Below are 26,731 nucleotides of genomic sequence, written 5' to 3' on the forward strand. Positions count from 1 at the left end.
TCTGTGTGCACCACCTTGAATTTCATTACTGTTGCAGAGATACATCTCTGAAAATAGGTTCTTTTAATTTTTATACATTTTAGTAAGAGCTTGGCTCTCTCTATGCACACTAATTTAAACATTTTATTTTATTTCCCCTAAGCCTTTCTAGCTTTATCAGCTCACAAGTTTTAAAGACACTTGTTTTACAGATTTTTTTGGTTCGACAGACTATCCAGTATAGTTTAGCTTTTAAGCCTAGATTCTACAGTAGACATTTAAGACTTCTCTTTGCAGTTCATCTGTCTTTTACTGTTGATACTGGAATACTTGATGAGGAGACAGACGTTAAAGATTTATTTTGTTTCATATTTCATTGACCATGGATAAATACTGAAATTATCTTACGATGCATGGAAACCAAACAGCAATAAGTATGTTCCCTATCCCCCTGCCCAGGAGTCAGCACTTTGGCAGATTTTCAACCCAAGCTAATCAATTAAAGACAACATTGATTAACTTAAACAGAAGGTGATATTGATTGCAGGCAGTAACCTATAAATAGACAATTGATTCATAGTGTTCATAGGTCATTGTTAGCTACACCTTTAAACTTCAAGGTACATAATCCTGTTATCTATTACCCAAAAAGCAAAGGAAAGGCACAGAGTGAATATACAGTTATATATATGTTGCAAAGTACTCTTACATAAAATTTTTCACATTTTATTTGAAATTGATATCTATTGCAATTTATGTCTCATTTTATAGCTGTATATATATGGAGCTGAAGGAAATCAAATATATTCCTGACTTTTCTACTAAGATGAATGGTTAATCAATCAAATTTTCTTCCAACATAGTGCTTTTAAAGAAACTGTATGTAAAATTAATGACTAAGCATGAACAGAGTCAAGTGGGAAAATTCAGGACAATATGAATATTAAAAAAATCCCACACTGTGCTCCAGAGGCTTTATATAGAATTGTTTTGACTTTCATTTTCATTCATCATACATGTTCATCTTATTCAAAGAGGGAAGGATAGGATGGATGAATTCTTACCTAATAGACTTCTGGGGTCAGCCCAGTTGCTTGCTACCTGGGAAGGATGGGCCCTGCAAGGCACCATCCTGGGTATTTTTGTTTCCCAGAAGTACTGTCTTCCCTTCATCTTCTCCCTCAGAAAGTGGCTGAAACCTGATCAGGCAGGTAGAACATACATTTCTAGCATAGTGTCATCAGCTAAAAAATAAATAACATTTTTCCTTTTAGAGAAAAAGCTAAAAGGCTTGATTTTTTTATAAACCAGGATGAAAAATTGATTAAAACAACATTGTTTCGGTGAAATAGTATTTCTATAGCCTACATGAAACAGGTATAAATAAAGTGGATTTCTAGTTCATTCATAGCTGAACCACAATCCTGAATGTTCCAAGAAGCTAGATCTGCTGGCTGTAAGCTGTTTATCTGTATTTGCCTATAGAGTGTGTAGAGAGCTGTCTCTTTTTTTCTTTCTTATGTTTTTTTTTCTTCTGCCACATTTACTACATCTTAGACAAGTGCTGGAAAGTAACATCACATCATGTTAAGATATGTCATAAAGAGGATTGTTTCTTGGCATTAGTTTTTTAAAGCTTTATAAAGATATAAAACTTCCTGATGTTTGTGTATTATGCCCATATAAGGGAATTTAATCTTTCAGTATTAGTGTTCCATTCTTCTATTAAATCCTTAAGGCCTCACCATCAATGGATGTCAAAATATTTAATTATTTGAGATTTTTCTAATAGATGCACTTTCTCTGTGACTTGTGTGAAGAATAAGGGTGATAACTCTTACACCAAAATAACAGTAATATTTTTCAGTTCTTCTAAAAGTACTGTGCTTTGCAGAACTATAAAGTAGACTAGTAGCCAGGAAGTTACTTCATCCATTTAGCACACATAGGAGGAAATCTATTAGACAGGGAAATCCATATGTCCTTCCTGAAAGGTGCTACAGCTTGAGTAGGTAAAAAGAAGCATCCAACCCAGGTTAGATTTCAAATCTTTAATTTCAAGTCCAATGAGGCATAAACCATTAAATATGAATGGTCACCATACTATTCAGTGGCCTTTTTTGACTATAAGCCGCCATCTGCATCAAAGAAGAAAAATTTTCTAAATAAGCCATGTGAGCTAATCTACCAAGACAGGTCATAATCCATTTTCTATCTTATCCCTGCACATCTGAAACTCTGAAATGAGGTTTTCAGAGAGAAGTTAAGATATTCTTATCTTAAAAAGATTTAAAAAGTTAAAAAGTTAAAAAGTTATTTAGTTGTCCACGAGTAGATGACTTGTGCTATTGGAGATGCTGCAGTGCATCTGAGACATCTGCATCCAGAAGATCCAGGCCTTTCTGGAGCAGCAGCTGGAAGCAGCCTTACAGGCTGTAGAAGTCTGACTCAAATCATAGCAGATGTAGAACCAAGCCCCTTTTGCTCTTTTAGAATTACTTTGAATATATACAACATTCTATACTTGGGTTATATTAAATGGAAATTCATAGTTTATTGTATATATGGAATAAAAATATATTTAGCACTGTTTTAATTCTAAAGGGAATGCCTATGCCACTCCTATCACTTTTACACACAAACATTAATGAGATAATTTCTCTAGATCATGCTCCCCTGTTATTTGTGGACTAGCTTACATTTAACATAGCATTTGACTGAGATAGGAAAAAGTCAAATAGGGAAAAAAAGTTGTGGGTATTTTTAAAATTATTTTTAAAGAATCCCAAACTAACTGACTTTCAAAAAGATCTGAAAATATTTACCAAGTATGACTCAAAATCATCTGAGCCAAATCGATAAATGGCCCTCAATGTGGCAGCCCTGAACTTTGCTAATGTGTATTAGCATATTATCCTACTTTCTAGGTTCTTTGCAAAATTATGACTTCTGTTGGTACATCTAATATTAAAATCTTTTCATAGCTGCCTCCTTTTTCTTTCTGTTTTGAAATAAGCAACTCATTTTGGCCATGAAGCTTGCAAGAGTAACCATATTTTAAAAATAGCTAAAGAAGCAAAGTTGGTCTTTAGCAGATGTTCAATAGAATGTGTTAAGAGTTTGCAATTCTTTTCAACTGCTAGTGTAAATAAGTATGTTGAAACAAAACAAAATTAGTCATCCAGCTGAAGAAAAGCGTGTTTTTGCATAATAGTTCTGAGAAACTGTTTAAGGACAGATTATTCATGAAAAAACACTGATTTTTTAAATCTACAAAAAGTAGCTAGTCCAAAATCAGTTTGTTAAATTTTGGTTGTTTATTTTCAGAGGAAACTTAAACTATTATAATATTTCTGCATGAATATAAATTTTAGTAAATAGATACTTTTTTATTTGTGCTACTGATTCCAATTTGCAGCCTTGTGGCTGTCTCAGATAAATTGTTTTGAGCTATGCCAGGAGTAACTGGAAATCTACTAGAAATTTTGTCATTGTAATATCTGAACAACTTTGCAGTCTTTAATGGATTTAGTCTTCACATCAGGAAATACTCCTGTGATGCAGAACAAAGCAATTATCTTTATACATAGAGGGGCTAAGGAGCTTGATCATGGATATATCAGAAATCTCTGGTATAACAGAGACTGAGCCTAAATCTTGCAAGAGCTAAAGATTTTATTCTGTCCTTCATGTTTTGCCCTCCCTTTTATATATTCTGTCATGCTTTCTCACTGTACAGACATATGGAAAACTAGATGGAATTTACCAACTTGCATGTCAGTGACAGGATTTATGTCCCAAAAATCCATGCTAGCAGAATACATGGAGCTCATCATCTGTGGCTGCTCTGCACTTTCTCAGACTGATGGCTAACCTCTGTGAATATCAGGGCAATGACAAAGTGCACCTGGTCTAAATGTTTTAAGTCTTTTCTTTGTAAGACAAAGCTTTGAAAATGCAAAAACACATGCTGCCTAGCATTATTTGATTATTACTTGATTTTATATGAATGCTGCTCACATACTAAGTTAACCCAGTGTATTCATTTTTTGTAAAAAAGGACTGAAATAAATTCTAGATTCTGGTACTTCTACATAAATATAGCCAGTTAAAACACCTTGCATAAAGACATTTCAAAGGTTTGAAGCTACAGTAGTGAAGAATTGTTTATTTAATTATTTCTTTATTTAAGAATGGTAGGATATAGCAGCTTCCAAACCCAAAGTTACACTGAACTTTTTTCCTTGAGCTTTCTTGTGTACATATCAGCTCAGTACCTGCTATACTTTTACTCCCAGAAGTAAAAATAAACCAGTATGAGCTTTTTGTACTTCAGGAGCTGAAAGCCTGTGTGCATTACTACAATGTCCTTTTAATGTTTCAGTCAAAACCACTAAGAAGATGTAACATTTAATTAAATTTGAGCCATCAAATGCAAATTTGTCCACAAGTATGTTATGGCAAAAGCTATGTTTTATGTGAAAAAATACTTTAATGCATTTCTTCTAGGAGGTAAACTGATATCTTGCTAGAAGTGGGGCAAGAGTATTCATTAAATCTTTTGTTGTGATCATCCCTACCTATGTCCCCTACAATAGCATTGAAATTATTGTCCCATTCATGACCAGGTAAACTAAAGTTATTGAAGAAATGTAACCAAATGATGTCACTTTCCTTTAAAACTTTACACAAATATTGAGGGGAGCTGATGGCTATGAGATGTTAGTGACTGTGCTGGTAAGTGCTTTTGATTTATATTGGAAGTTTTATATGTCCATGAACCTGTATTCTCATCACATTCTGGATTCAGGCTGCATTCCTGATCTCAGTCTTTCTGTCAGACTCATTGCAAGTCCAGGCTTCAGACCTAAAGGGCTGTAGTGAGTTCATCTTGTAAGTATTGTATGAGGGTCTTCTTTACTGTGGACAGCACTATGATGATGCTTATTTGGAAGTATCACTCCAATCTGAAGCATTTTGATAAGGAGTAATGCACAAGGTGAAGGGTAAGGTAAAACCTTTCAAGTACTGTGTTTCTACTTGTTAAAAGGGAAGAGCCAGTGAAGGAAGTAGAAGAGAGTGACAATTCAAAGAAGCAGACTAGGAAAATATTTTTGCCATACAAATTTGTTTATACAACTGAGACAGAAACTTTAGTAGGTGAGATATGAGGAGAAACATCATGTGAATTTATAGCTAGAAAGTGGGCTAGGAGAATGAGGGGCAGAGACTTTTTATGAGAATAAATTCAGACACTGTGTTGTAATGAAGAGTCAGAAGTTACAAACAAACAGGATACCTTGATTTTGAACCTTACTGACAGACAAGATTAAAAGAGTAGTTCATAGTGACTAAGAGTAGTAGTAGTGGGGAAGATGAGGAGGAATCTGAAGGGGTGAATGATTAACAGCTCTGTTTTCTCAAACTAAGATTGTCAGAGCAGCGACACATGCACACAGAGGATCAGAAAAGCAGACTGAGGTTTTATGTCAGACAGAAGGGAACAGACCTGGAGTACAAAGGGCCGTGTCAGTTGTCAGCATGGGTATAGTGACTGAATTTCAGTTCATGGATTTGACTACTCAGATGCAAAGTATGGAGAGAGCGACAATGTGAGGAAGCCCTCAGAAATTATAACAGAAAGTTGAGGAAGAAGCAGAAAATGTCACATTGAGAAAGTTAGCAATGTGGAGGGAGAATAAGATCCCAGCAAAGGGTGAACAGTATTTGAATGCCAAAAGCTTTTTAGGAAATGCTAGTCTAGAATCTGCCAGATATGATATGAGTTGTTAGTTCTAATATTTGTTTGTATAGAAGTCATTAACAGACACATTTAACAAAAGTTTCAAAAAGTCAGAATTAATGGACAAAGATGAAGTCACTTCCCAGCATTTTGCAAGAATCGTGTTCATTCTCCACATATTTGACCCATTCTTTGCAAATTAGGAACATGGACATACTATATCTATGTTGTTAAGCAATAGGCAGCTATAGGAAGGTTTTATAGATTTTAATTTTTATCAGTAAAGTCCCTAAAGACATTAGATTTTTGTAATGAATCATTACAGTGTGAGTTCTAGAAATTTTATTGTGTAATTTTGCTAAACCTCTGTGGTAGTTGCACTTAAGGATTTTGTTAATTGTGGCAATCAGCCTTCAAAAAATGTTAACACATGGCCACATTTTTCTCTCCTTGTATTTAAAGGGAAAAATCTCTATTTCTGTCAGATGGTATAGATTTTCCACCTAACTGAAAGAAGAAATAAATTATATCAAGTCATTGCACTTTAACATCTGATTCTAGATAAAAGGTGTGTAGACAGAGAAACTTTCAAAGGCAGGTGCCTCCAATTGCAACTTGGCAAACCTGCAGGGGAGGGAGAAGTTAATATTTTAAAGGGGCCACATAGTCTTCCATTACCTTTAACCCTGCAACAAGCTAAGAAATACAGAGTGTAAGTGAGCAGATGTTCTTAACAGCCTTCTAGCAGCCTGTTTTTATAAAGAGTGCCAGCTAGTGATTTTCACTGCTTGTAGAAAACCTTCAGCTTTGTACTGGGGTAAGTGTTAAGGAGAGCAAGTGAAAATCCCCCTCTATGTACTTTGTAAAATGTGTGTGTGTATATTCATGTTATGGAAAAAGGAAATTATGTTATCGGATTTGGAGTGGATATCGTAGCTCTTTTGCTAGAGCAGCCTTTTTACTAAAGGAGCTTAAGCTGCAGAAAAACACATTATTCCTTGGGTATTGCATGTAATAAAATATTATTTAAATGAAAAATATTGAAATAAAACTTCCAATTTAGGAACTTGAGTGTATTGTGAAAAGCCTAGTCAGTTATGTTTATAGCTTCATCTGTTCACAGAAAGAAGTGTAAGGATTCCTCATGCTTTATGCAAGTACAGTAGATTTTAGATAACAGGATCAGGTCCACAATTTGCCTTTCTTTAAACCTACAATAAAAAATGAAAATAAATACCACACAAACTACAAAGGTGAAAAAATGCTGTATGTTGCATTTTCCTACCTCCTGTGGCTAGGGACAGAATGCAGACATGCCACAATAATGTTTTTTATTTCTACTGTTCAAACCATATTAATGAGAACATCATTTTGGAGAACTAATTATTTCTATTTGTCTTGTGTCACACTTTCTAATTCCCCTATATTAGCACAGCCAAAGCAAATTAATTGCTTTTCCAGCAGTTGAACCCTGTCCAAGAATGAGCTCACATTCCCTTCCAGTTCTGCAGTTTCTAGGAGTGCATTGTGTCAAAAATTTCTCTTGATACTAAACATAGCCCAGAGAATATCTTTGCAGATTTCTGTTGCTGCTCACTTGATGAAATTTATAAGTTTAAGTGACCCACTAGGAAAGATAAAGTTCTTAGCTGCAAGATTATACATCAAAACAGTTAAAGTGAAATTAAAATTAAATGAATGAATCTCACTGAAGCAAAAAAAGCAGTAATTAATGGTTCCCTTAATTGTCTTCATAAAATATTTGCATGGGTCTAATTTGCATAATTTGCATGTATTAATTAATCTTTCAAAGGAATTTTGTGCTGAGAGAAGCCAAAAAATCTCTTTGTTTTATTTAACATCTAATGAAATATTTATCTTCGTTAATGAACTTCTCATCTTCATTAAAATAAAAATTGCACAAGTTTGTATGTTTTAAATGTTTTTATAATTGAAGTATACAAAAAAAATCTCTTCAGACCTACAGTATCTGAAAAACAAACACATTATTGCACATTCTGTGTCATTTTGACTACAGCAACATTTAAATTTGGAGAAACCCTATTTCTTCTACCAAAAGTTTTCAAGGGTTTTTAAATTATTTCAATTTTATCTTAATAGATGATAATTTTATTATTTATATTTTACAAATAGAGATGACAAAGTAAACATTTTTATATTTTTTATTATTGTCAACCTGTGATACCTCGGAGATTTCATAGAACAGATATTATGCAGAGAAGAAGAGACTAGCATCATAGGCTGGAGTTTAAAATAAAGCAGGAGTTTGTACATTATGTTAGTTTATACTGTACAAGACTAACAGCTGAGGAAAAAATAAAACAGTTTGTGAGTTACTAACTGGCATTTAATGATCAAACTTGGAGTAGGACTGATGAATGTAAGTTATGAAGGACTGTCCTAGCTGTGGTGATCAGCAACTTGAGCCATTATCCAAAACAGACAGACATGCAGAACGAGAATATGCAGTGGGTAAAAAAATATCATCAGTATTGAGGTTTTGTGCAAAATCTGAATATAGCACTGCAAGGAGATTAAAAGAAATTAAGAGCTATTTCTGTAAAAGAACAGGTATAAAAGGACAATGATTGGGTGCTTTGGGAAAAAGGTGAAGGCTATTACTTAAAACAAGGATCACCTAAAATCCCAAAGTAATCTGTCAGCTACTTAATATTGCTGGAAATAGAGCCTGTGGACAAAGTATAGTTAAAATAGTGGCTAAAGGAATGGTGAAACTGTGTATAGTAAGACAGGTGAAAAGAAGTTTCCTTCACTTCAAGGATGAGTACAACATTATTGGAATAATGAAAATATACTTGAAATAAGGAAATTATTGGGGGGTTTATAATTTATGAGAAATTATATTTGCACAGTGAAACAGCACAATGAGATTTTTACTAATTTTCAATATGCCTGCATTTGCTTAAATCCTTGAACAAGTTTGTAAACACATTAATATGTTTGCATTCATTTTAGATATGCAATACCTGAGAAAGCAAGGCCTGCAGAGACCAAAAAGTAGGTGCTCCTTAAGAGTGCTTTAGAATTTAATAAACAGGATGTTTAAGCTATCAAGATGGTATACAGAGTCATATATTCTTTACTACATTATTCTATAATTTTTTCAACTGATAAGATATAGTGGGACTTTGCTGATGCCATAATGGAAGTATAGGTATTGCTCTGGCTGTTCTGAAGGTGTGGAATAGCTGCTGAGGCAATGTAATTATCTATAAAATACCCAAACAGTATCAGTGGGAGGGATATGTTCCACTTCACACATTTGTGGGGTAGATGTCTTTATCTGAGCTATTTGGCTGGACTCCTATTAAAGTCAAGGAAGAGTAATAGACACATCTCTCCCTTTGAAGAAAATGAATCACAACTTCCAAGTTCCTTCATTGATTGTAAAAGGAGTCTGCTAAACCAGCTCAAATGCAGCTACGTACAGTGCAGGTGTCTGAAGTTAATGTGATTTCATGTGCTATGTATTTTCCTTTTTGCTTGCCTCAGAATTCCAGCATCAGTTGTGACAGTAATCACACTAGAGCAGCTGCATTTCAGTCACTTCTTGTAACTACTGATATTAAAAATGGGTAATTTTGCATCAGTTCTGGAAAAATATCCAAGCTTGACAATTCCTTTTCTGTTTCATATAACTCTGAACAGTTTTGAAAGTTGCATAAAGCATGACTCTCAAATGTAGAAAAGAGAATTTGAATTCTGCATTAGTACTGAAGTTTTGCTGCATTTTTTTCATTTGGATGCTACCACCCAAGGCACAAGGAATGAATTGAGTCAGAAAAGCATTCTGAAAACTCTGAAATAAGAACAAAAGCAGCCATAAATTGAGAGATAGAAAAAGAGATAGATGAGGTGCCAAGAAAAGGAGGTAGATGTAAGTATCACAGAACTCTAGAAGGGAAAATAGTATATTACTCATACAGTTTCATTATATTACTGTAATTTGATTACTATATCATTACTGATTAGTAATGGACAACTAGTTAATGTTTTGCCTTTTAAATGTAGTTATGCTTGTAAACAAGACACGGGCTGGGAATTAACTTGTTGTAGCATAGAAGTCTTCAATGTGGGCATCTACGTCACCCTTGACCCTCACTGGATATAGAGATTTCTGTATCTATATAGATATAGAAACATGTATAGTAGAGTTCACCCCATTATAGTTAATACTTAGAGTACCCCAGCATAGACTGCTACAAACAAATTTAGTAAGCTCAGTAGTATTCCAGAAAAACTGAATTCAGTTTCTGGAGGTGAGAAAGTAATTTCTTTGGTGGCTGTTGTTGTTTGTAGTGTATGGAGTTTTTTTTTCCCCATACAATAAATCCATTTTTATAGCAAAGGTTGTAATTATACTCCAACATTGTCTAATTGCAAAGAATTGATGCAGCATTTGACACAGTCGCAACAAGTGTATGCTAAGGAGTCACTATTTTGCCCATTTTACATTTTTCAGCAAAGAATTGAGTGAATAATATTGATTTCAGAATTAAAATTGTACTATTAGTTGGGGTGGCTTATATGCTTTACATCTGATGTTTTGCTCTTGAATGGCAAAGGAATACCTCATTTGGCATGATTCAGGGCATTTTTAACCAATGCCTTAAGCCACAACCAAGTTTTTATGCATAAAGAAAGAAATAATATCTACTGATATCTTGATGGCAGCACCGATGCTTTGGTGTCACACAGGGGTGTTGTGAAACTTAATTAATATTTGTAAACTATTCTGGATCTTGGATGAAAGGCACAGTAGAAGTTCAGTTATGTTATTAACTTCTGCTTTTATATTTTCTTTGGTGATGGATCAGAGTCCTAAGCATTAAAAAGTGGCAAAGAGAGGGGATACAGCAATTTACAACTATCAGCTAATTATAGTTAGTTTGAAATATTGTAGAGGGAAATAGCTGGAGAAATATTTTACGGGATTTAACAAACTAATACTTGAGAGCTGAAATTTTGTGTAAATGTATATTACCTGCACCATCATATGAGAAAAAAAATTAATTAAAATCGATTTAAGTAAAATTTACTTAATTGAATTAAGTAAAATTGACTTACATCAATTTTTCTGCATGAGATCAGAAATGGTATATTGCTGAATGACAGGATGTTGGTGTAGTACAGGACTGTCTCTCCTTTATAATCTTAAGATAACTGAAGGGTCAGAAATCCTGTTAAGGAGAATGAAAGTTCAACATTCACTTAAAATATTCAAGAGGTAAAAAAGCAGTTAGACTTAAAATGTAAACAAAACTATACTGTGAGATTTTAGCAGGCAGGCAGCCCTTTGTGCAGTGTTAAGAGTTAAGGAGGCAATCTTCCTAAAATATCACTCCCAACTTAATTGCTCTATTTCATAGCTATATTAAGTAGCTGAGGGGCTGTTGGGTTAATTTAAAAGTGGCCAAAGATTTTAGGTTTTGTCTTTTCCATCTTTGACAGTAATATTTAAAAAGAGGCATTTTTATATCCTTGAGAAATAGGAAATATTTATAATAATTTATTTTATGATAAACAAAATTTTAATATATCTGTAATACTCATATAAATTTCATTTTGTAAACCAGAAAAGCAAGCAATTGCTAAGTTAAGTCTCCTGTAATTCTAAAAATAGTGTTTTCTTGCAGTGCTTGTTTTTTATATTGATATGATTAAGAATAAAACAAAACAATTTCACCTCTGTGTAATTCAAGAATTTAGCTTTCTCATGGATTTGATGTGAAATTTGACCCATCTCTAATAGTATCTCAAGTACCTATGAAATTAAAAAAAAAAAGTCAACTAAGAAAAGGAATTTGAAAGGAAGTGAAACTAAAATTAACACATTTGGAAGGACTACTTAGCCAGCATCACATTCCATCTAAGCTAAAATTTGCTGTCAGCATATATCTATAATAAGTATTCTTCCAGTGAACTGCCAGCTGGCTGATAAAGAGGAAAAGATATTCTATAGAATAGACTTCTAGCTTTAAAAGAAAATATTTTGCTTTTGCTCATTGTAGGGTTCCGTAACACCTGAAGGACATCCTGGGAGACAGCAGCATATATAATGATAATGTGATGTCATTTTGTTTTTCCTAGTTGAGAAACACAAAGTGTGTACCAGTAATGGTAAAAACATTTTTTCTATTATATTCTTGTCAGCCTTATTTTTTAAAAGTGATGCAGCCTCTAATAGCTTAGGAAAAGCAGCAATAGCATAATAGTGTGTTTTGTCATGGATGTTAGAAAGGATGGATCACAATGTGCTACAGCTGGCCTTGAAAAAAAAAAGTGTTATGAAGGCAGGACCGAAAAATTTACAGTGCTGCTTTATGTGCATGAAATTAGAATATGGATTTTTAAAAATATACAATGCTGTATTAGATAATTTAAGTTCTGACTTGTTTATTTTTTCTATGTGTTGATTCTGCAGATTTTGCCTGTGACAAACTGTCGGTGCAACCATTGCATTAAAAGACATGTATTTTTCATGATATTGTTTCATACTGCAATATGCTGGCTACAACTCCTTTCAAGTAATCAAGCTATATTGAATACAAACATAAAATAAAAAGCAGCAATAATTTGCTTTCATTTTTAGCTTTATACTCTGACTCAAAGATATACACTCTTAGCCATTGGAGAGAGAACAGTATCTTTGCACATTGCTGAACTGGACATAAAATACTGTGGCTGGATCAGGCTCCTTGGCTTCACTGAAAATACTGGAAGCATCATAAAAGTATTACACTGACTGGAGGATCACTTCCATTCTCAAGCTTGCCATCAAATTTGTTGTGACAATCACAGTCACTTTCGCTGCAGTAACTATGCCATCCAACGCAATCTGGTTCCCAATGCTAAAATATTGAAAGGCTCATACACTATTAAAATATACAAATATCAGTTTTATTCCAGTTGCAAATGGGCAATAGTTCCAGAGCTTGATCTTAAACATTCAGTGCACAGAAAAATCCTCATTTTATAAGATTTCCCTCTATTTTTTTTTCACATTCTTGCAAAACCATTGACTTCCTAGTTTTTCCAGATAAAATTAACTTTATAGCCAAATGTATTTTACCAGGCCAGATATTCAGTAAATATATTCAGGATATAGTCAGTTTTTGCTTTTTCTACTAAAGTAGCATAGCATTACAGATAGTATTAGATGGGCTTTAAAATCTGCATTTTCAGGCTCTCATGTCAATAATATATAAATAAAAATAATTTAAATACATCCATCATCCTGGAAGACCACTCAGAGCTGAGTTCCTGCAGAAGAGTTGGTTTGTGTCTCATATTATTATTTAATGTATATCCAAGGAATGATCAGTTACTCTTCTATCATAAGCAACTCAATTATTTTTATGTGCATATTGTGGACTGTGTTCCTTGTCTTATACTAGTAGCCTGTTCTGAAATTATTCCAGTCTAAGTTCACCTTGAGCATGGGTAACCAAAATCTTAAACGCTGTCCCAGGGAATGTCGTGCAAATGCCTTGTACAATGCCATTAGTGTGTTGCTATTGACAAGAAACACTGTAAGTGGAAAGCTGGAGGAGGTGGGTAGAGGGGGGGAGATGGATGGGCAAGAGTAAAAGCAACCAGGAAGTAACATTTTTCATTTCCTCTGTCTTGAGAAAATCACACTTTGAAGCAAGAAAATTTTACACTTCAGATAGTTTGCACAGCTCATTGCTTCTGGCTGCAAGGTAGTCACTTGATCCCAAAGTCATTGGATAAGACTGCTCTGTGGTTTAATTTAGCCATTCTCTTTGCTCTTGCTTACTTTTTGATGATGAACCATGGTGTTAAGTTCTCTCTGGGAAAGCATGCTGCTTCCATATGGTCTGGGATTTCTGTAGTGGGGTGCATCCAGGACACAGTCTGTCATGACATGCTGTTTTTTCTGAGGAATCTTTACTGGCAAAGACACAGAGTGGTGCCAAATTCAAACCACCTGGCCCTAAGGCTAATTGAGTTTTTCCTGGGAGGGTAGAATAATCATTTTGAAGTACCCATCTGAAATTATGTTACCACTGAGAGGGAATAGGGAAGATTGGCTTGTCACTGCAGTACTTAAATGCATCTATGAAGATGTATTCAAGATGGAAGTTTGCAATTAGTTAGGGGAACTAGTTTGAACTCTGAATTGAAAAGCAACCTACCTGGGCTAGCATTAGTACTTGCCACAGAAGCAGAGTCCTCTCATAATATATAATGCTGGTAGTTTTCATTCTGGAAAAGAACAAAATCCTTTTGCTTAAGTATTGCTTCATAGCTAACTACTGGGTTAGACCCCCTTTACGTGTTTCAGCTCAAAGTCTTTCTCAGAATCAACATGAGCTGATTTTATTTTCAGTTTTATAGTTATGCCACCCATGCTAAACCCTGGGAACTTCATTAAGACCTATGTCTATTTCTGTGTGCTGGAAGGATTATGTGTGACTTCATTCATAGCTCATTTCCTAGGGCATGACTTCTGGTTTGGTTTCTGCTGCTTTGGCTCCTGCTCTGGAGCTGAATGGCACTGCTTGGTGCCATAAACTTGCTTTCATACAAAATACCTAAAAGCAGCAAGGTTATGTTACACATGTTTTGACATCCCATGCATCCTTAATAGATTTTCCATAAGCTTGCTGCTGTGCAATCTATCTATTTTACAGCCTCATTCCTTCTTGTTCTGCATGTGACTATTTCTTCATGTTTTGCATTGGCAGTTACTCTGTTTTAGCACTCAGAGGAGAAGAAGAATGGTTGTATATTAAAGTGGGGTGCTAATGTGATACTGATATTAAGAAAGGACTCCCCATATTCCAGAATTATGTATGCAGACTAATATAGCTTTCTTTAAGTGGCCTCTATTTTCCAGTAAACTTTGCAGCAGTTCAAATGGCATCTCCATTACATACTCTTGTATTAATTGTGATATTTAATCTGAAAATAACAAAACACTAGTCTGCCTTTTAGTTACTTGGGCAACATGAAATTCAAATTACTTGTTTAGAAAAGATGTGGCTGGGAGAAAAGGGTGAGGTAGGTTTGTGATTCTGTGAACCAGAAGTGCTCTGCATAGGAGTAGGTATTAGATCTAAGTCTTTTCTTGCCTTTTGAAAAGTAATGGGTAAAGCTCTTGAAAAGATAATAACATAGGAAAACTCATCTTCATAAATTATTTGTATCTGCTGAAAGAAGTTAAAATCACACTGTCTGTTGATGGAGAGTACTAAGTATGGCCACAACTATTCCTAGCAAAATTATCATGACCCATGTTACTTTTCCAAAATTGTAGAAAATATCTTTATTATTAATATTTTATTATAGGATCTATAGTTGTACACCTGTGTCCTGCCTACTGTATCAGCTTCTAGCTGAGTGATGGAAAGGATTTGTGTGCATTTCTGTTTTGTGTGTATATGAAGGGTAGTTTTAAAGAAATACAGACTTGTACTTTTGCATAGATACTTTCAGTTATTCAGCAAAAACTAATGAAAGCTCCAACAAACACTGATCTCCTATATTTTGTTCCAGTTTCATTTTATGACCACTTTTGCTCTCCAGAAAAGGAAAGTAATTATTTTTTAAGTCTGTTTGAAGCTTAACTGTATGATTGATATCTTGTATGTAAGATTACTTTGATGATGATATTTAATGTAAAAAAGTGATCATTCCTATTATAGGCACTAAAAAAGGAGGCAAAGACTGATCAGACTAAAGGGAGGAATAGTAAATTCTGTTTCCATCTGGACTTAACAAAAAAAAAACAAACTCCAAAACCAAACAAAGGCAGAAAGTGCCAGGCAGAAACTGCATTCCAATATTCAATTCTTTTTCAATTTTATGCTATCAGATCCAAGGTTGCTTACTTGATACTAAAAAAAGGTTGTTTATATTTCTGGAGATACAGTAACAAATAAAGCACACCTTTTTGTAGAACTTAAAAGTGTTTTATGCAGGACAGGTTGTTCAGCACCAAAATTATCCACACTGTGATACAAACAGCACTGAACACAATGAGCTGTGGAAGCTCACAAGCTGATTGTATTTAGCTGTGACTTCATCCTTTAATAACTTTTCCACATGATTCTTCAGTTGAAAGGGTTTTGTTCTGTTTTGTGTCTGTTGTTGTTGTTTATCATTACTATCTTTTTTTTTTTTTACTAACATGAAGTGAAACAGTACAATGCCTTAGTGATTCAGGTTCAGTGCTTGTAAGTAATCAGTTCTGTTGCCTTTTTTGGATATAGCTTCTTCTGTTTATACAAAAAGGGTTGCTAAGTTCGTGAAGTAACAAGAAAAGACAGTGTGATTTTTAAAAAAAAAATCTTATTTCTTTCAAACAATTTCTCACCTTACTAGTTCAGTTTTTTCAGTCCTCAAATGGCCAGTTTTATGCATAGTATATGATCTTTAAATAATAAAGGTGACATATTCAGGTATTCAGGTATGAATATGTCTCCCCTGCTTTGTTAGTTTACTAAAGACCAGATTGCTGACCTTTAGCTTACTCCCACAGTAACATGGGAGTAATGGAAATATATATTAATGATTAAAACACATGGTGAAATATCTGAAAGAAGATAGTTCAATATTTGAAAATAACTGTGAAAAAAGGTGTTTAGATGCTCTTTTTTACACATCCATGGTTTAGTTTTATGTCTTAAATTAGAATTAAAATCTCCTACATATAAATTGTCATTATAAAAAGAAACACATGGACATCTCAGTTTCCTGAATATTTGCACTGAGTAGTAACACAAATATATTTGTACATGAATGTTAAGTAGAGAAATGAAAGGTGTATGATTAATAACAATATGCAAATTTGAAACTAATTTATTGGTGTTACACAAAGGGCAAACTGGGATAGTGTTTGGCCAAATATGTTTACATACTTTGTATTTGCATGTGTTTAATGAACATGCAGTGTGAAATCACCCATCTTTGCATAAAAACTGGATGGGCACTTTTTTAAAAGAACAAATGGCTTGAATTTCAAAGCCTCAATGGTTGAGCCAGCTTTCCTGCATCTCCTGTACTCTGCTATGGAAGATGGCAGTGGATCCATCCATGTTCCCCAATACATGATCTACTTGTGTTGAGAGTAACATTATCTGCTCAGTATATATCCCTCCATCTCTCCTTTTCAGTATTGAGTTGTAAAACCTCAGAGTTCTAATTAACTCTAGACACTAGGATGAATTATTTCCCCTGAAAATGTACTGTTATACATTTTATTAGGAATACTATGAAAAGTTATGTTCAGTTGATTCCATGACTGAATTTTACAAATGTTGGGCTTTTTTGTCTCACACTCTGCAAACTGAAAAAGACTGAAGTTCATCATAAATTATGTTCCCATGATTAAAAAGTTAGACTCCCATTTTTATCTTACATCTTTGGTGGAAAATAAAACCTCTTGTGTCTCAATTTGGAATTAAATATATGAAGAGTATACAGTAGTTGTTTCCTCTTAAGTTTTTTTAAAGAAGGATTACAGCTTGACTAAGATCTCTTCCATATGCCACATGGAAGATATTTTGACTTCCCATTGCTGTCTTATCAAATACCACATGAATCATTACCATTTGTTTGCCATCCCTTTCTTTTTGTTTTGTTTCTCTTCTCCCAAATGATCAAAATTTCAGCTTGAATGAATGGCTAGAAGTACACTGTGATTCACATTTGCCCCATCTTATTAAAACAAATAAACCAACCAGTTATATAATTTTAATGTGCTTGAGCTGGGGCATGCAGATGCTTTTATCAACTCTGGGCTGAAGAGGTTGCGTGCATTTGGGCATGCACGTACAACTGTTCTTTGAAAGGGACAAACCTCATTAAGATTACAGGTGCCTGGAAATAACTTCTGAGAAAATAGCTACCATTTTCAATAAAGCTACTTCCTAACAGGAAATGCAATTTATTATGTTACTTAGCGCAAATGAGCAGCTTTGCTTTGATTTAGATATAAGTAACCCCATTTAAGGTCAAAATATTTTATTTCTTTCAAGCTGAAGTTAGCAGTTTTTTAATAGCTAAAGGGTCTGGCAACAGTATACTCAATTCCAGTATGAAGCATCTGCTGCCTTAGGAGCACATGGGCTAGTCCTGGGGATTTTGTGTTGCAAAATGTGCTTTTAGAAGAGGACCCTAAACTTAGATCAGCTCAGTCACCAGCCATAGGGGTGGGGTTCAAATGAACTTTTATGAGTGAAGAACCTTTTGTTTCCATTAAATACATATTGCACAAATAGGTTTTTTTTTGGTTGCTGTTGTTGAGTTTTTTTATTTGTGCTAATATCGTCCTTAGAGGATTCAGCTAACACTTCTATTACCTTCCTAAAGATAAGAAAAGAGGCTGAGAAATCATCAGTACATGAAATCTCTGTTACCTAAAATGAAAAGGAAAAGAAATAGAAGTTTGAAAGAGAGAACAGAAAACCAGGAAAAAAATAGCCTCACAAACTAAAATAAACAGAAAATTTCAGAGCCATATTTGGGAATCAAGTTTCTGTCTTCACTAAAAGAGACATCAACCTTTGTTCTTTGAAAGTACAAAAATATTAATAGATACACTATTCAAATACCCTTAAGACCCATTCTGAGTGAAAATTGGCTTCTATCACTGGCCTGCACCAGTGATATTTGACAAAAATATGTTAACTAAAGTTAGGACTTCTAGAAACTGAAACTGTGGCTACTTTGATGCAAAGGTCCTCAGATCATGGACTGGGATTTACTGTTCTAAAGCTCACAAATTACAATTTAAAAAAAAAAAAAAAGGATAAAAAAAATATTCAAAACTTGACATCCCAACTTTCCAAAGCTCACACTGAGATTTTATATCTTGTCATTTGTTTTCTGAGCAACCTGATCTAGTGAAAGAAAAATCCCTACCCATGACAGGACAGTGGTCCTTTGTGATCTTTAAGGTCCCTTTCAATCCAAACCATTCTTGATATTCCTTCTCACAACATATTTTGTCCTTTTCTTTTCTTAACCTGGACTCTGGGGGTTTCTTTCTTATCATCTCTCTGTGTCAAGCTGCTGTATATTTCTGTCTGTTTGGTTGCTTGGTTGTCTGTTTTCAGCTCCGAACTATAGAAAACACTATTCCTTTTCATAAGGAAAATTTAGCTCAGTAGGTTTTTGGAAGAAAGCAAGTGGCTGAACTCAGATTTGGACATTTGACATTGATTTGTAGATTTTCATAAATTAAACACCGCAGTATTGTAGTAATAATGATCACTGTTACTACATTTATTTTTAAAGCAACTCGAGAATATGATTTTTTGAGACTTGCACTCAGTGGCAGAAATACCCACATTATCATCTAATGGACGATTTATTTAGTTTGCAGCTGAAGACAAAACCTAGCATTTAATTTTTATCAGTTTACAAGGTTGCATATTAATAGTAATATATGAGTGGGTTTGTGTTTTTACCTCTGAAAATACTGGGCCCATAGAGATACTGCACGCTGCCCACAGAACACTAAAGTGAATCATTACACAGATGACATCTCTGTGGGAATGCATTTCGAGACATATGATTTGTTTCAGCAATGCAAACTTTTATGTCGGTTCCATTTGTTTGTTTTTTATAACATTTGTGACCTTTTAACTATTTGGGCATGTTCATTCAAAAGCCTCAAAATGAATCTTAATTAAAAAGAGTTGATCTAAAAAAATACTCCCTCACTCTGGATAGAATTTCTGTCATATCAATCCACAGACAAAAACAAATGATGTTTAGGAGTAGTGGCATTTTCAGTTTGAGTTACTAGCATGAGCTTGTGTGATCTTGCTGAACACTGCCATTTGCAAAAGAGCAATTAAAACAGATGACAATCTGCTAATCACACACAGTTCTATTTAGAAATTTAGCAGTATTTTCCCAGTTTGTGTTCTTGCTTGACTTCCTAAGAGTAAAAGTAAGTTTTATGTACTTATATTGTATATAACAGTATGTAAATTTGGGAAACTTCACCACAGACCAGCAATTTTCAGTAAGCTAGAAATATACCCCAGTGTAGTAAACATCCTTAGTGTGTGTGTCTGTGTGAGTGTTTGTGTAGTATATGTTTGTATACATATGTTTGTGTGGCTAAAATATTACATATTTGTTTTACATAAAATCATTTTTATGCTGATAGAAAAATTCTGCATTTGTTAACAAAAGAAAGTAATGCAACAGGCCTGCGTAGCTGATAAGTTAAAGCTGGTTGGGAGGCACAAGGCACAGGCATGCTCAGGATTTAGGATTTGGAAGTAGTGGCATTTTCACATTGATTTACAAAGGATGAGCTGGCTTGATTTGCTGATCACTTTCATGATTTGTAGGTTTTGTCTGGGATTTTAACCTTGAAATCATTACAGGCCTATCAGTGGTAATACTCCATTTGTATTCAGGAACTCTGGCTACACCTAGAGGCAAAGTGATTCTGGTGGCTTTGACAACGCTGAGAAGTTCCTGTTATTTGGAAAGAACCTCAGAACATTAAGAATAGGGAGAGAAATGGATGGGAACATCCAATGGAAAGAGACAGCAGACAAACATAGGGGTTGTATTTGGTGACCACTTTGTGATGCAAGGTCATCATTCCTCTGCAGATCTGTGAGTTTTTCGTAACACAGTTTGAAGTCTTTGAATTTCTGAAGCTCACTGTTTACCTGTTGCTCATTCTTCATGAGTGGCTACATGAACTTCTCAGCCACGGTGCTATGGCCGCTTCCCTGGGGAGCCTGTTACAATTCCCAATCACCCTCTGGGGGAAGGACCATTTTCTGATATCCAACCTGAGCCTCCTCTGACTTGGCTTTATGCTGTTTACTCAAGTCCTGTCACTGGTCATGAGAGTGAAGAGATCAGCTTCTACCCCTCCACTTTCCCATGTGAGGAAATTGAAGACTGCAACAAGGTCTCCCCTCAGTCTTCTTCAGGCTGAACAGGCCAAATGACCTCAGGAGTTCCTCATACAGCTTCCCCTCCAGACTCTTCACCATCTTCACAGCTCTTCTTTGGATGCTCTCAAATAGTTTAATGTCTTTTCACATTGTGGCACCCCAAAATGCCCCCAGCACTCGAGGTGAGTCTGCCCCAGTGCAGAACAAAGCAGGACAATCCCCTCCCTTGCCTGGCTGGTGATGCTGTGCCTGATGCACCCCAGGGTTGGCCCTCCTGGCTGCCAGGCACTGCTGACCATGTTCAACTTGCCTCTGACCATGACCCCCAGGTCCCTTTCCATGGGACTGTTCTCCAGCCTGTCATTCTCTAGTCCATGCACACCACCAGGATTTCTCCATCCCAGGTACTGAGTCCAGCATTTGCCCCTGTTAAACTTCATATGGTTTGACTGCTCACCTCTCTCAGTTGTCAAGGTCTTTCTGCCCTCAAGACAGTCAACTCCTCCCAATTTATTGTCATTGACAAACTTAGTATTCCCTTGAGTTCTGTGGCCAAGCTGTTAATGAAGATATTGAAGACAACTTATATATATATAAACAAGTATCCTCTTTGTAAGGAAGGTGCTTTGTAGAGCTGCCCTTTTCTATTCTTATTCATTTTCTGTGGCTATAAGAATACAGGATCTGATAGTGTCGTCTTTTAAAAGTGAAAAACCTCCTATTGATTTCACTGCCAGGTTGGATCCTTAAAGAGTGTAAAATAGAGCTGACTCCTGAAACTGTACTGCTGTTTATCTTTTGTTGGCTGCTACAAGGATTCTGCTTCCTGCAGCTGTATTTTTAATTGAGAATTAGTTTTAATACATATTTTATTTTAAAAGGTAAATGGAGACCTAGTATAATAAAATAAGTTACTGACTGCAGGTTATCAGAATGTTAAGGTGTGGGAATTATACATAGCACTCATTAGCAAGTGTACATTCAGGATAGCCAAAGTGCTGGTATATATGCAGAGTAATACTCCTACAGAGGTATCTAGACAGCTTTAGTGCTATAAATGTTTATTGTGTTTATTCAGTATGTTTGGGAGAGCTATATGGAAATGTAGCCAGTAGTAGCACTAGCTAACCTATACTTAATGCAGGTTTTCTTTGGAGATGGTTTTCCAGGCCTTCAGTTTTACTGAGCTCCATTTCAGGGCCTCATTCTTTCTCTCCTGAATTCCCATAAGCATTTTGGTTGGTTTTCATACATCAAATAATAATATAAAAGTCTTTAAGTTAAGGCCTTACTCAATTCCTTTTTATTTCTCTTCAGTGCAAAAAAAGACCATAAAGAGCAAAGAGAATGGAAAAGCTTCTGAGAGGAAGCACTTTTATGTAGTGGGAAAGTTATCGTGTACTCTGGAAAAAGAAAAAAGAAAAAAAGAAGCTAGGAACTAAAATAGTAGGGAAAGGAGGCAGAAAAATATAAGAAAAATGTAAAGATGGGGAGAAAGTAGCAAAAGGCCAATATACCCCAGAAGCTTGCAAAAGAAAACTAGTGGTGGAAAAGGAAAAACAGAGATGTTAGATAAGAATCATTGCAGCAGGGTGATTCTACAGCTTCCCATTTCCCCCAGCAGTTCTGATAGAACTGAAAAGGGATGTGTAGAAGGTTTTACATCTGTGTGGTCTGTACTTTTGTCTGCTTTCAAGTTAACTTTCCTTTCTCTCAACAACTACAGTAAGTTAATGGAGGTGATGCCACATCTTTCAAAGGATAACCAAACATTTCAAAAATTTCAGCATCCATTTGTACAGGTTCATCTCACACAATTGCTTCATTATATATATAATTTTTACTGTATATCAAATTAAAAAATTCTAGACTGATGTAAAATAAACATGTTAGACTAAGAAAATCAAAACAGAAACAAAACCTTCTGAAATCTTAGGAATATTTACTGAATTAACTTAGATTCAAGTAAATTCATGCAAACTTTAATAGCTGAGATACAGCTTGTAGTTGCAAATGCTTATGTTCTAAAATATGTCGTGTTTAGTAATTGTGCACTGGGGAGGATTAATTGCTTCATAATGTGATTTATTCACATGGGGACAACACTTTCTACCCTACAGGTCACAAAGCTAAGAAACTTTTCTGTCTGTTTTCTGTTTTTTAAAAAAGAGTCATTATGTTGTTATCAAAATAGGTGTATATAAGGTGTTCATGTCCTAGGCGAAGAAAAAATTGCTTTGTACTTTAAAATTAGGTGAAAATATGTTGTGCCAGTATGTTCCCTTCAAATTTTTCTAGATCAACAATTACTGGCTGCGTTAGCTTAGTGTTTCCCATGTTCCCTCACATATCTCACTTAAATATATGCTCCTCACTTGGGTGGAAAAAATGTTGTGAGAAATGTGCTTACATCTTTAACATAGTAATTGTTCAGTTAATCTCATTTATGGGGGGAAGGAGGCTATACTTCACTGATACCGTTTAAATATCCTATACTGGGTTCTATATAAATAGCTACAAATGTGCACAATGGTTACATTACATGGTATATTTAACAACACAGCTAAATCAGAAAGTGTGAGCTATGCCTTTAGTATTGGGATACTAACAATTGCATGCAAGAAGATTTTTTTTTGCTCTGCAACCATGAAGGAAATAATTGCTGTTCAGCGCTATTCAGGTACTTTTGCATATCAGTAAAAACACATGCACAGAGGCTCCACCTACATTCCTAGTGCCCTAGCACTGATACATATTGAAGCTTCAGAAGTTGTTACATTTTTCACAACTTGCAAAGTGAGTGTAATTTTCAACAGAGTTTATTTGACCACTGACTGATGAAATTGCTAAGGTGACATTCCAGTTTTATGATTTTCTTTTATTTTGGGCAAAAAGTACCATAGGGGACATTTTACAGATCTGTTGCATGACTACTTCTGCTGAGGTTTTAAATCTTGTGGGGTTTTTCCTATCTTTGATTCATTGAAGATATAAATATATAAAGCAAATGTTTCTCTTTCATATTTTAGATGGAAGACTTTATTTGAAAACTACTGTCATGTATTGAATTTTTCCTGCTGAAAATACGTGTGCTACGGTAAAGAACGTTGCAGTAAGACATTGGCTCATAAGGAGTTCTGTGGAAACAAAACGTTTTCAAACCAACTTCCTCAACTTCATTTATCAATGTTCTTCAAAAATTTAAAGAATTCTGCAAGAGTGTCCTCCTTTGGTTATCTCCTGTGGCTCAACCTGGAGATCTAGAGAATGTTTGTAAATGTACAGTAGCACTGTTCTCACAGCAAAAATCTGCGTCTCTGCGCCGGACTATTGTATCCAAAATTACAGGCGGTCAGAACAAGGCTGAATATTCCCTTTTTCAAGGAATGCAGACTTTCTCCTCCTCTGATGATTCTATATTTGAGCACATCCAATGATCCTTCCAGCGGTGTCCAAGTACACTTACAGACTATTATACCATACCGAAACCAGCAAGACAGCTCAGAAATGAACTTGTAGAGGGCATAAGAGGATTCTTATTAAAAAAAAAAAAAAAGGAAAAAAAAGGTAAAATAAGAAAAAATGGATACATTCAGTTTTCAAACAATGATCATGGGTTTTTCTTCTAAAGACATTTTTTCCACATGCTTTCTGAGAGACCAACACCTATATGTTAGACTACATTAAGTGAAATGGAATTTTGTGTAAGTGAAAAGAAATGCTGAATGTAAACAAACTGTTTTACCATTCACAAAGTCTCTTTTCCTAAAATAAAATTTAAAAAAATTAAAAAGAAGAATAGTTTCTCATTGTAAACTGGCAGGGGTTTATGAAATAAAAGACTTTGCTTCTTATCAAAATGTTGGTCACATGTACAGTATATTACACAAATCACACAAGGAAGGTATTATGTATGCAGTAGAAATCTAGAGTTTAGGAAATGAAACTTTTAGATAATATTGTTTTGTCACCCTGTTGGTCAGAAAGACACCTTTCTAGTTTTAACGCATGCAGGCATGTAAATATTTGTCCTGGAGTCACAGTATTACTGAATGAGATCTTAAGCATCTGGTAACAAGTCAGAATTCTGTATCAGCCACTTTTATTTGTATATTAAGCCCTGGTTAGTGCCCTGACTAGTGCACTTCTAAGAATGGACTGTGGCTGAGCAGCAAGTCAAAATGCCAGAAATATTTTTATATGTTAATGTCATATTACGTCAATGTTGCTAAAAAAAGAAAACCTAACAAACACTTGATGTATCAGTCCAATTCCACGTAGAACTGAGTGATACAGTTGAAGTCTATTGTCCCTCCCACCTTGTCTTAGGGATGGATGGTTATGTGTTACTTTCACTGTCTTTATGAAAGCTACAATATGTGTTTTCACCTTTGTGCTGATAACTGGAAGTAAGCTGCAAAACACTGCTTATTACGTTACTAAAAATTATGTTCTTTGCTTTGCATACTTTTGGGTTACCCCTTTAAAGACTGATTTTGTGAATCAGTGCTATTACTGTAAGTTTTGTGATTATGCTTTCTTCATCTAATGTTTTATGCATATAAAATATTATTTATTACATGGAAACATATCAAAACCTTAAATGTCTAAGATTCCTAACTTAAAGCAAATATTTCTTTAAAAGTAGTTCTGATTGGATATTAATATTATTTTGTCCAAAAAAAAAATCTAATGTTTTGTAAACTCTAGCACTGAGCTTCTAGTTTATAGGTCTTCCTCGCAATACTGGTACACATTTATTTTGTGCAGTTCATATTTACTCCACCACAATCCTTTTTTAACAATAGAAAGATGTATATACAAGTTCACATCACAGTAATTTTTTTAAAGAAATATTGAGCAATATTTTTCATTAAATATTGTCTAATCCTTTGTAGTGATGTTATTTTCTAACCATGATTCTTTCATGATTGTCATAGTTGCTTAAACACACATGGGATTCTGTACTCCAGTGTTTTCATATGCAGTCTTTAAAGGGTTAACAGCTGTAAAGTTAGATGGACTTGTGGCAAGCTTTTGAATCATTCATATCTGAAAGAGAATTAAAAGCCTACAACTGAAATATGTACTAGCATTTACCATTGCTCTGCTCCTTGCATAGAGTCACCTGTAAGTAGGTTTAGTAGTTTTACAGTATATTCTTTCAAGACCTTTGTGAATGCCTCAGTGTTTGGCTTGGTACATGAACAGAAGTGTTAAGGATTAAAGGGGAACCAATTTATGAGCTGGATGTCTAGAAAGAATCTTGCTAAAAACAGTGTAAATATTACAGACCACGAGATTTTACTGTAAGTTGAAGTTTTTGCCCCTCTTTAGTTTTACAGGTTTTGGGTTGGTATTTTGGTTTTGGTTTTTGATTTGGATTTTTTTTTTTTTGGCATAGATTATGAAGAAAAGTTGTCCTCATGTTATTGTTTATATGCTTTTTTAATCTTAAAGATATTAATGTCTAGTTGTTCTATATTATAACCATATTTGCGCTCTATGCAAGCCCTTGGAACAGAACATACTCATCTTCATGTAGGACCTATGAAAATTGTCTATTTTTATCTATATATTTAAAGTTTTCTAAAAATGAAAAAAGGTTATTACGAATTTTGTTGTACAAAATCTGTACAAAAATCTGTTTTTACATCATAATGCAAGAATTGGAAATTTTTCTATGGTAGCCTAGTTATTTGAGCCTGGTTTCAATGTGAGAACCACGTTTACTGTTATTGTATTTAATTTTCTTTTCTTTTCAACAATCTGCTAATAAAACTGTCTGAAATCTCCCTGCGACTTTATTTACAGTTCATCTTTATTAAATTTTCTGAAATGTATAACATCAGAGGAATATTTACTTTCTAATGGGAGGCATCTAAAAACAACATAAGTCAGCTCTTTGTAATGTGAGGCGAACATTGCTGAATGATTTTATTTAACATGCAACTGCTTCTATCTTTAATATGAATTACTGTGGTGAGAAACATCATAAAAGCACACTCTGTGGTTATTGTTTAACAAGCATATTTTCCATTTTTTTTTCTTGCCAGCTAAGCAAACT

The 26,731-nt window shown here is 34.6% G+C and overlaps 1 protein-coding gene across 8 annotated transcripts in view; it reads left to right on the forward strand.

Annotated features, from left to right (window-relative positions):
• DACH1 (dachshund family transcription factor 1) overlaps window positions 1–26,459 on the forward strand; it is a 352,983-nt gene extending 326,524 nt beyond the window's left edge. For 6 of the 8 annotated variants that reach the window (XM_021548063.4, XM_085576681.1, XM_085576669.1 and 3 more), the window contains one exon: window positions 23,694–26,459. Coding sequence is in view for 4 of the 8 variants with exons in the window: in XM_085576669.1 (XP_085432795.1) it covers window positions 23,694–23,731 (38 nt within the window). In the remaining 4 variants the exon portion in view is untranslated. The remainder of the gene's footprint in view (window positions 1–23,693) is intronic. The other 2 variants (XM_085576685.1, XM_021548066.3) reach the window with 1 other exon arrangement.
• Window positions 26,460–26,731: the final 272 nt, after the last annotated feature.

This window comes from Lonchura striata, chromosome 1 (assembly GCF_050655825.1).
Source record: "Lonchura striata isolate lonStrDom1 chromosome 1, ASM5065582v1, whole genome shotgun sequence".
In the NCBI taxonomy this organism is placed as follows: Eukaryota; Metazoa; Chordata; class Aves; order Passeriformes; family Estrildidae; genus Lonchura; species Lonchura striata.